Source organism: Stegodyphus dumicola, chromosome 2 (genome assembly GCF_044657685.1).
Source record: "Stegodyphus dumicola isolate Sdum_Otavi_A_Nest chromosome 2, ASM4465768v1".
Classification (NCBI taxonomy): domain Eukaryota; kingdom Metazoa; phylum Arthropoda; class Arachnida; order Araneae; family Eresidae; genus Stegodyphus; species Stegodyphus dumicola.
In genome coordinates this window covers 203,598,224-203,610,331 of record NC_140769.1, presented here as the reverse complement: position 1 = coordinate 203,610,331, position 12,108 = coordinate 203,598,224, and the positions used below count along the sequence as shown (strand labels likewise).

Below are 12,108 nucleotides of genomic sequence, written 5' to 3'. Positions count from 1 at the left end.
GAGTGTAAATTATGTAAATCAGTTAGTGTATGGAAGAGTTAGATATATTGCGCACAAAAAAATTACAGTCAGAAGGTCAATTACCTAAAGAATTAAATTAATTACATTAAAAAATTTAAAATAAATTAACATCTCTCCAAATGTCAATGCTAACAGCAATAGCACAAATGAAAGTTATTCTTTAAGTTCCGAACTTAATTTATCCGTCGGTATGCAATGATTGTGTCTTTGCAATTATTTTTCATACAGATACTACAAAAGGCTGCCAATGACATAGCAGTAAAATCGTTGAATACTAATAGTTTGAAGCGGGTTCAGATACAGAAGCAGGTGAATGGATTGCCTGCATACCAGTTTTTGTGAATTTTTGCTGCCCATGTTTAATGTGAACATGAGCCAATTTCAGTTGGCTTTTCATGATGACGTGCCTTGACTACGAATCCTCCCTCGGGTTGTGTTTAGTTTGGCTTGTTAGATTATTAAGCACGCGTAGGTGATCTGCCTAAGGGGAGGTATGCTTTCGTGCCATGTTTTCTAAAGGAAACAATCTCATACTACATAGAGTTAAAACCATAAAAACGCCCATGCAATCAGCCTGTTCACGGGGGTTTGAATGCAGGTCAAACTACCAGTGTTAAGAGATAGCCCTCGTATAGTTTGCCATAAGCTAAATAAAATAATTAAACATTCTTGAAATTGCTTCACATTACTGAAATGGCAATAACTTCATATTATCCTATGCTACCATTTTTTCTCTAATATGAAATTTTGAGCTTTTCCTTTATCGGACAGCCACAAGCGGCTGAGCGGAGTCTGACGGAATAACTGGTGGTTCTGTCTGGCAAACGGGCTGTCTGGAATCCCGGCAAACGGGCTGGATGCGAGGATGTTTTCTTAGTATTCCATATGTGTAACATGTATTCAAGCCAATTTCCATTAGGCAGTCCTCCAGCGAAGGCATCCTTCACCTTAGGTAAATAACCCTCGAGTAACCTTGCCATAATCAAATAAACCATTATCCATAACATGCTTCAAATATTTTTATTTATTTTTTGTTTTTTATAACAATGTTCTTGCTTTCGGAATCTGAATTATCAATAAAATATTTTTAATAATATGCAATTATATTCTGTCTAATGAAAAATTAATTTACGTGACAAATTTCTTACGTTTAGAAAAATTTTCGATTGTCGAAACGAGTTGCTGTCAAAAGCGCATCTTCTCATTGCTGCATATATAGGCGGGGATTGTGTCAAACAACTTTTTTTGTGACGACGTTGAACACCATGCCATGGATTGCCACTTGGTCTCCGGATTGTATTAATAGCCCCACGACTCATACCCTGTAATTATTGTTTCCAAGAATTGCGGATTCCGGTCACAGATGTTGATAAAATCTCCAGAGGTTTCCATCCGGTATTGCTTTTGCTCATCTGACAGCGAGTGCGGTACAAACCGGGCGCATATCTTACGTTTATGCAAATGTTTGTGCCCAATGGTGCTGACACTGTCTAGGCTTATCTGCAATTCGTCAGCTATCGTTCTTAAAGATAGTCGTCAATCTGCTACAAGCATCCGTCGAACTCCTCCCACATCGTCTGGAGTTGTGCTTGTTGTAGGGTGGCCCGACCGCGGCTCATCTTTGACATCCTCCTTTCCGTCTGTAAAGTGTTTAAACCACTCATAAACACGCTTTTTACTTACTGCTTCCTGACCGTAAACTTTCATTAACATGTCATGTGTCTCCGTTTTGCCTAACTTGAAGCAAAACTTTATGTTTATGCTTTCCTCCATGTCACACTGATAATCTTTCTCATACTGACTGTGTTAAACTGCTCATAGCGTGCGCTTCCTCTTATCTGTCGTAAAATGGCTGTTAGATGGCATTTCTCTCACTGTGTCGGCGTGAGTGCAAGATCCTAATTGGCGCGGTTTTTTGATTATGAGACCAATCACTGAACTTTTCGAACATACCTTGTATATTGTAAGCTAATGAGTAACAACATTGCTTTGTTTGATTAAGATACAATAACATGTCGAACAAATATTAATTTGGAAGTCAAACAACAAAAATCAGCGTTATATTTTCAAATTTTTACAATCTAATTTTCATTATATCTTATCTCGTTCATTTGCACTTTTGCAGCTGAGGATGATGGTTTAGTAAAACCATTGACACTAGTCCTGTGGAAATTTGAAAATATAACGCTTAATTGCTTTCTTATTAATATGTCTCATCTTTCCTATTTCAGATAAAGTTCACTAGTGTTTCTTGGACAATAAAGCAAGAATTTTTAAATTGAGTCAATAAATTTATGATACACTGAAAACAGTTTTAGGTTATAATTCCCTTTCTGAATATATTGAATGTATATAAAAAAGTAAAATGCAAATTTAATATTATCACCCTTAAATAACACCCAAATGCTCCATTTATTACTATTAAAACTACATTATAATTACGGCAAAAAGAAATTATTTAAAATAATTATTATTTGCATGCAGTTGAAGAATATAGACGACGACAAAAATAATATGAATATAATATGACGAATAATATGAATTAACGACAAAAATACAGACAGAAAATTGGAAATAATACGAGATGTTTCAGCGATATCTCAGACGGAATCAAGGAGATACTTGTCAGATTAGAATTTAGTGATAGCAGTTTAATCAGTCTGCATTGAAATTCAGGTGATAAAAGTGACATACAGATTTAGGTTACTTAGGTTAAAAATGCATAATAATTAAATATTTAACCGGGTAAATTTTAAAACCAATTTATTTGAAAATAAGATTGTTTTAGGGAAGTAAACTTTTAAGTTTCACAGCTGTACCCTTGAGATTGATTTGTTGATTTTGACCTTTCCAGCGACCATCTTTGATCAATGACGATGTTAGTAAGATCGTTTTCTGATAGCATCGGAGATTGTAGAAAGGCTTAATTCAGCTCAGCTAAACAATTTTGGACCGTATTCGGAAGATAGGATTGGTGTGGAAATATTCAAGATGGGTGCCACATGAATTAAGTCAGAAGAATTTGGATGATTGAGTCATCATATGCAAATCTCTGCTTGCTCGGAACAAAATCAAGCCCTTCTTGAACCAGATAATAACTGGGGATGAAAAGTGGATTACCTACAAAAACATCATAAGGAAAAGGGGATATTGTGAACACAAAAAATTTAGCCCTTCCACCTTTAAACCAAATTTGACTCTGAATAACAGAATGTTGTGTATATGGTGGGACATTCGACGACCAATACATTATGAGCTTTCAAAACAGAATAAAAAGCTCAATTCGGAGAAGTATTCTCAGCAGCTGATAATTTAAAGATAGTAGTCCGAGAAAAGAGGCCAGCAATATGCAATAGGAAGGACATCATACCGCATCATGATAATGCCAGGCGGCCAAATACTGCTTTGGGGACTTGTCAAAAAATTACAGAACTAGGCTGGGAAATTCTGTTACATCCACCATATTCCTCAGACTTAGTACACTTCAACTATCACTTGTTTTTGTCCTTACAAAATTTTTGAAGGTAAAAAAATTCAAAAATAAAGAAGATATCAAACAAGCACTTTTTTACATGAAAAGATACAACATTTTTCAAAAATGGGATATACAAATTGCCCTCATGCTAGCACGAAGTCATTAATAATAATGGCAATTACATTATTTAATAAAGTTTATTGATGGTAAGAAAAATTTGCATTTTGTTTTATTCCAAAAACAAACAGAACTTTCCAGTAGCATCAGAATTCATTAATTCTTACTAATATGTTTATAAAGATTATTTCTTGGACATATCATTAAATTAAATGCACTACTTCAAATATTATTTATTAATTGTTAAAAATTAAAATAGCTAGTTCAATTATTAAGAAATTTATTTATTGCTTTTAAACTGTTCAGTTATAGTTGGAAAGATGTTCTTATGTTAGGGTAAGTTCTTATGTTACATCAAATGGCAACACTCTAAAAACTAGCTATTTACCATATCACAGAAAAATTAACTAAAGGTCTTATACCTCATGTTAAGAGACTACCTGCCTGGTTTTGTCTGTGTTTTTAGTGGTAAAACATGGAGTGATAAATGGCATGGCAGCTTAATATAATATAACATCCAAAAAAATTTGCAAATAATTTAATAAAGAATTTTAACATGGACAGCAAAAAATAATATTGCAATTTTTAAAATTTCTTCTAAAAGTAATTAACATAACTAAAGTGAATCAAACCTATTTTAAAATAAAGTATTCATGACACGTAAGTAAATAACATATTTCTCTCTTTCTTTAGATTAAATTTGATGTAAAAAACCTTAAAAATATAATTAACTCTTCTTTGGGCATGTGATAAAATTCAAAGGGCCACAAAATAATGAACGTTCTGAAAATCAACAGATTTAGAAATATATGTCAACTTAATACTAGACCATAAATTTGGCAATACATACCATCATTTCAGTATTGGAAGGAGGAAATACTCCGTTTTCAGACGGAATTACACAAGGAGGGTTTGCATATTTAGTAACACTCAACTGAGCCAACAACTGCTTTCTTCTCTGCTGAAGAGCAGCTAATGACTGGCATTCTAGTCTCTGAGGAAAAGAAATTTAAAAATATTCAGCATCTATAAATTTTAATAGTGCATATTTCAAATTAGAAGTTAAAATATTGTTAGATGAACTACAATCATAATTTCAGAAGTTAAAAATTAATGTTATTTCAAGATATTAAAATCTAACCTCTGTTTTGCAGCATCTTGTGTACATACAATGACTGCATATTAGAACAACATAAATATATTTATTCAATTGGTGTAAATAGGATAACTCCAGATGCACTAACAATAAATAAATTTAAAGGAAAAAAAAAAAAAAAAAGAAGCCACATTAAATTATACAAATAACATGAAAATAAAGTTAATTATAGATGAAAAATTTAATTAAAATAATTGATATTTTGGTGAATATAGTTATATTTAATAGTTAGCCTAGATGACTGATTACTATTTTACTGGCATTTATTTAAAAAAAAAAGGTTTAAAAGTTTTTTTGTAAAATCCTAGTATACGGTACGGCCGTGGCCACGATTTTGAAAATTGCCACCAACACCAAAATGATCCATTTACTGCTCATCATAATGTTGCCAAATCCCGTATGTACTGTTGTTATAATCGGCGGGTGGCGTTCGGACCCGATGACAGATATCCAGAACCGAACGCTGGCGGAAGGAGACCTGGTGTCTGTTCCTAGGAGAAGAACTGCCAGCACCTGTACCGGAGGACAGATGTCTGGAACTGGCTGGAAACCACTGTGAGTGGCGAGAACCGTGTGCGGGAGACCGTCGTAAGCAGTGGGGAAAGGCAGGAGACCCAGCGTTCGATCAAAGGGTAGGTGTTGAGGGATGGAGACCAGTTCTCATCTCCCTCAGTTCAGCATCAGCCTCCTCATGGCACCCGCTGAAAACTATGCTAGCATTAGGCTAGAAATAGGCTGGCTGTCTTCGGACGGCATTAGGCTAGATATAGGCTGGCTGGCATAGGCTAACAGATGCTGGACAATGGTCTCTGGCTGGGATTTCCGGAACTGACCATTTATGGGAGGAGACCTGGGGTTCCTCCAGACCACGGGCTAGACTTGTGTCTAGACAGCTCTGAATTGCAGAGTAAATAAACAGTCTTCACGGTAAAGACTAGAGCCATCATTCATTCGGTGGTGGTTCAGGCTTGACAGGGACCATATGTCTTGTCGGTGACCAAAGCTGTGGGGACATTACATGGTGGATGGTGCTGACCATCTGAGAGGAATTGATTCCTCTCAGTCGGTGTGGAGGGACGTATGATCTCTGGTTTAAAGCATACTGTCCTAGAAAATGAGTACCGTGAGAGGGAGTGGTGCCCCCGCTCGTGAGAATTTAATCGCAGTTTTTACCATAACTGAGCAAAAGCAGTCAGTGTTGGGATCGGCCCTGTGGATCTCTTCGTGATGGTTGCCCGTCGGCCCCTTCACTGACGATTAATCTGTGAGGGAAGTTTTCCCTCTGCAGCGACCGGGAGAGGTGGTGCCCTACCAGAATGGTCCTGAGGTTGCGGTTCTACTAAACCTTGAAAGGGTATCAAACTCCTAGGCCAGGGGCCGTCTCCTTGATGCTAATCTTGTTATAATCATATTAATATTTCTTGACCTATAATAAAGTTCATTACAACATACTCACATAGAACATAGTTTATTCCAAACCAACATCAACTGACTACTACTTCACTTCAGTTCAACCAGCAACTAGTGTGTTGCCACATATATGTAACATCTCCCCTCTTTTGGGAGAGTCATAGGAATCAATGCATTACATAATTAAAATATTTGGATAGTCGATATACATTACGACCACTTCTTGTTTTATATACACAATCAAGATTAATATTATTGCTATTATCTTGATGGTGAGGATCATTATGTATTTTTGGATGTTCACTACTGTAGCGAAGCGGTATCTTAACTTTAAATTAATACACCTAAGAATACATCACTGCGAGTGGACTGTAAATTAACCTTTATTCGGCGGTTTGAACTTTCGAACACAACACAGCACAAAGTAAAACGACAGAGTTACAATTAGCGGTTTTAAGAATGCAAGAACAAAATGCGAGCTGCGCATACAATCTGCGCATTGCAAAATAATATCTCACAGACAGGCAGAGAGCTCTGGTGGCCGAAACATTCCGCCCGGCGTTGAAACATCGTTTCAAACTAAATAGCTTTTACAAAATGAAATTATCATAACAATATTAAATTATGCAAAAATGTATCATTAAAATATTCACAAGAAAACATACTATGAAATTATGCAATGAAACTAAATTGTTCTCAAAACAGATGCACAGAAGCCTTGATACAATTCAGGAACTTAATTATAGCTAAAGCAAAGTACAAAGTTATAATGCTTTAAGGAAAAACACTTACCATTGATAGGCAAAACACTAAGTTTGTGAATTGGCCTTTTGAAAACTCTGTTAGCAGTTTTGATCTTCACGATACGCACAATATTATCTGAGCTAGGAAAAACTTCCAGCACTCTTCCTAATTTCCATCGTAGCGGGGATAAATTGTCTTCCTTTATGATAACTAAATCATTAACCTTTAAATTAGGTTGCACTTTCAACCATTTTGAACGTCGTTGCAAATTAGAAATGTATTCATTGGACCATCTTTTCCAAAAGCTTTAAAACATTTTCTCAACAAGCTTCCAACGTTGCAATATAGGAATTTTTGATCGTGTAAACTTTCTTCTGGTAAAGCAGTTAGCGGGGTACCAATTAAAAAATGGCCTGGCGTAAGTGCAGAAAATTCTGATGGATCTTCAGACAGTGGACAAAAAGGTTGAGAATTTAAACAAGCTTCAATTTGAGCTAGCAATGTCATAAATTCTTCTTGCGTTAGAAGTTGTTCACCTATGGTTCGCTTTAGATGTAACTTTGTAGATTTGACTGCAGCTTCCCATAATCCTCCAAAATGTGGCGCTGCGGGAGGATTAAATATCCACTTAATACTTTCAGTAGAGTAATATTTATTAACCAATTCATTTTCATTCAAGGAGTTTATTACTTTTTTCAATTCCTTATCTGCAGCAATAAAATTTGTGCCACAATCGCTATGCACTTCTATTGGTTTTCCTCTTCGAGATACAAAGCGCTTCAAGGCGGCAATAAATGATTCTGATGTAAGTTTACCTACTAATTCAATATGTATAGCTCTTGTAGTAAAACACACGAATACACAAATGTAGCATTTCATTGGTTTTACTCCTCGACCTTGACTGGGCTTCACTTGAAATGGCCCGGCGTAGTCAATTCCAACTTTGGAGAAAACCTTTGACGGAACGACTCTAGACGATGGTAAATCTGACATTATCTGGGTAGATGTTTTAGCTCGTACACGATGACATTTCACACATTTCCAAATCTGTTGTCTTACAACTGACCTAGCGTGGATTATCCAATATTCTCTTCTAATTACTGATAGCAATAGCAGGGGGCCTGCATGAAGATGGGATTCATGAAAATGATTCACTATAATCTGTGTTATGTGATGTTTCTTGGGCAACAAAATAGGATATTTTCTGTCCTGCGCGATGTTGGATTGTCTTCATCTTCCTCCAACGCGTATAAGTCCATTCTTATCGATAAAGGGGTTCAAAGAAAGGATCTTACTATTTGAGGTTAACGGTTGATTATTTTTCAGAAGATTATATTCGTTAAAAAAACTCATCCATTTGAACTACTCTAACAATTGCATTTCTAGCGTATTGCAATCCTTCGGTTTTAAGGTAACCCTTAATCCTTGTTGCGGTAGGTTTAGCTGAATTATTCGCAAACCGAAAACACCATGCGATGATTCTTTTAAGTTTCAAGAATGATGAAACTTCATTAAGGACTGGAATTTGCGAAGCGACTGTTCCAATTGAACAAGAAATATTTTTTCGTTGTTCCCTTAAAGACTCTTCTGAAAATGGTAAGTTGATAGAGAACGGAATATTATTTGAATTAAGCCACTGAGGACCTGTCCACCACAAGTCATGAGTAGAAAGTTCTGAAGGCAAAAGACCTCTTGATGCGCAATCAGCTGGATTCTCCTTTCCTTTTATATGATTCCAATGCGATGAAGGTAAGACTGATTGAATTTCTGAAACGCGGTTAGCTACGAAGGTTTGCCAGCATCACTCCATGCGTAAATACTGTCAACATGAATTTGTAATGAATTCTGCACAGCTTGAACCAAATGCACTAATAGAACTGCAGAGCAGAGTTCTAAATGAGGAATAGAGATTACTTTCAGGGGAGCTACGCGAGTTTTTGATGTTAGTAGCCGCACCGAAATTGAAGAATTATTTGAAGACTTTAAATAAATCACTGCAGCGTAAGCTTTCTCTGATGTGTCACAGAAACAATGAAGTTCTACATTTGTAGATTTGGGCAATAATACTCTCCTAGGAATATGAATGCATTCAAGATTTGCAATATCTTCACAATAGATTTTCCATCTTTGATTGATTTCATCTGGCAAGAGATCATCCCACGAGACTTGTAATTTCCATATGTCTTGAAGCAAGATTTTTGCTGCAACTATAAAAGGTGCTAACCAACTAAGTGGATCAAAGATTTTCGAAATAGAAGATAAAATTATTCTTTTAGTAGTTCGAGCACTCAAAGCAGTTTCCAAAATCGAGCGATCATTTATACACCATTTATGCAATTGAAAGCCACCTTTTTGTAAAAGTTCACTCAGTTGTGAAATTAACTCTACTGCGTCTTCTACTGTGTCTGAACCAAATAGGACATCATCAATATAACAATTGTGTAATATTATTTCAGCTGCCTTTGGGAATTTAGCTCCTTCGTCAATTGTTAGTTGTTTGAGTACGCGAGTAGCCAGGTATGAAGCGGAAGTAGTGCCGTACATAACTGTACACAACCTGTAAGTTTTAATCGGCTTTGATGGATCATCTCTCCAAAATATTTTTTGGAAATCGCGATTTTCATTATGAATTTGAACTTGTCGATACATTTTCAATAAGTCGTTAGTAATGGCTATGGGATAGCATCTAAACCTCAAAAGAATAGTAAATAAGTCGTCTTGTACCTTGGGACCATTCATTAGCGTGTCATTAAGCGATATCATTGATGTAGATTTGGCACTAGCATTGAAAACGACGCGTAGTTTTGTGGTAAGACTGGATTCTTTTAGCACATGATGATGAGGTATATAATAATGAAAATTGACTTTATCTGGATTATCATCGGATAATTCTTCCATGTGTCCAAGGGATAAATACTCGGACATGAAGTCTTTATACTGTTGATATACTTCAGGAGTTTTTATTAATTTTTGTTCTAGACTAAGAAGGTTGGAAAGGCTGATGGTCTGGAATAACTCAACTCATTCCTTTTAGGCTTGAATGGCAGTTTTACTGAGTAATGACCCTTTTTACTACGCACGTGATTTTCCACGAAATGAATTTCACACAATCTTTCCTCTTTAGTTAAAGGTTTCGATGTGGGAATTTGTTCCAAATCCCAAAATGATTTAATTAATTCCTCCGTGTTTACGTTTAGCGTATTTTTCTCATTCTCATTACATAGATCATAATAGTCTAATGTCACTAAATTCTTCTGATTTTTAGTTTCTCTTAAATGGAATTTATTTCGTCTAATTACCCTATTATCTTTTGTTCTAATCCAATATGATCTAGGAGTTGAATGCTTTTTAAAACTATAGCAGGCTCCCATTTACTTTCCCATCTCAACATTACCTTTTCCCCAGCAATAAATTCATGTCTTTCCCTTGCATGCTTATCATAACAGATTTTAGCCTATTTCTGCTTACTCCTCATCTTTTCTCTATATTGATCTCTTAAAGTTGGTTTCAATTCTGTTTGTGTAATTGGTAATCATGTTCTTAAATTCCTACTTAATAGCATTAAATTTATACCTGAAATTGGAGTATTTCTATATTCCAGTAAAGCCTCACTTAATTTCTCTAATCCTGCTTTTCTAAATAAATTCTTAGCTATACCTACCAACTTTTCTGCAAATCCATTAAATTTAGGATATCGAGGACTGCTAGTGATTATTTCAAATCTCCAGTCTCTTGCAAAATTCTCCATTTTCCAACTATTAAATGGTACATTATCACAAATCAAAGAGGAATTGTGTCTACCCATTTAGTTAAGTAACAGCCTATTACTAGATAACTTTTCCTCCTGCATACTCACAGATATCAGCACCAACCTTTTCATAAGGTAAACTGGGAATTTCATGAGAAACAAGAAGTTTTTTTTACTGTTTGAGGCCTGAACCTATCACAAATTAGGCATTTAGAAATCATATTCTCAATGTCACTGTTGATTCCTGGCCAAAATAGTACTTGTTGAGCCCTAGCTTTTGATTTTTCAACCCCACAGTGAGCTTCCTGCAATAATGTTAACATACACTTCCTTAATGCAACAGTTACTACAATTCAATTATTTAAAAAAAAAAACTAAATCTTGTTCAACACTCATTTTTAAATTTAAAATAAGATCTTGTTTCTTTATGAAATTTATCAACACTCAAAGGCCATCCATTTTGCCAATATTCTTTCACTAACACTAATCCTTCATCTTCTAATGTAGTTTTCTGAAATTCCCTTTTCTTACTCTCAGACATTTGCAGTTGTTTTGGTAGTGTATGAACAATCTCTGTCAAATCCATGTTTTCATTTGTGTGTGTTTATCAATAAAGGAACATCACAGTAAATCTGCAATATACATATATTTCCCAGGCAAATATTTAAGTTATATTTTAAGAGCTTAATTTTTATCCTTTGCAATCTATTTGACAACACATTAGCAATATTTTTGTTCATAATTGAAACTAATGGTTATGATCAGTAAGCAATTCTACCTCTCTACCATAAATATAATAGTGAAATTTATTAACAGCAAATAAAATACTAAAAAATTCTTTCTCAATCTGAGCATTTTTTTCTGCATTATTTAAACTCTTAGACAAAAAAGCAATTGGTTGCCCATTCTGCAATAAGCAGAAACCTAACCCATCTTTAGAACTATCTGCCTGTATAGTGATAGGTTTACTGCTATCAAATATTCATAACACAGGTGCATTGGAAATTTATTTTTTTAATTCTCTGAATGCTTTTGAATATAGCTGTAACCACTTCCATTCTACTTTGTTTTTCAAAAGTTCTCTTAATATGGCTGTTTTCTCCAAAAAATGTGGTACAAATTTCCTCAAATTACACATTCCCAAAACACACTGTAACTCATGCTTATTCTGAGGTTCCTATAACTCAGTAATGGTTCCTATAACTCAGTAATGGTCAGTATAATTCGATCAGGATCAGGTTGCATGCCTGATACATTAAATAAATGACCTAAATATTTAACCTCACTAACTCTATATTGAAGTTTTTGCTTGTTGAATTTAATATTGAGTTTTTTTAGCTCTGTTGATGACCTCTGTTAAAATTTTATAATGTTCTTGACAGTGCTAGCAGCAATGAGGATGTCATCAAAATAGGGCAATACTCTAGGTATATTACC

The 12,108-nt window shown here is 35.1% G+C and overlaps 1 protein-coding gene across 3 annotated transcripts in view; it reads right to left on the bottom strand.

Moving 5' to 3' along the window:
• LOC118181153 (uncharacterized) overlaps positions 1-12,108 on the bottom strand; it is a 115,610-nt gene that overhangs the window by 47,021 nt on the left and 56,481 nt on the right. For all 3 annotated transcript variants that reach the window (XM_085811649.1, XM_085811650.1, XM_085811648.1), the window contains exon 10: positions 4,464-4,607. In XM_085811649.1, coding sequence (XP_085667775.1) covers positions 4,464-4,607 — 144 coding nt within the window. The remainder of the gene's footprint in view (positions 1-4,463; positions 4,608-12,108) is intronic.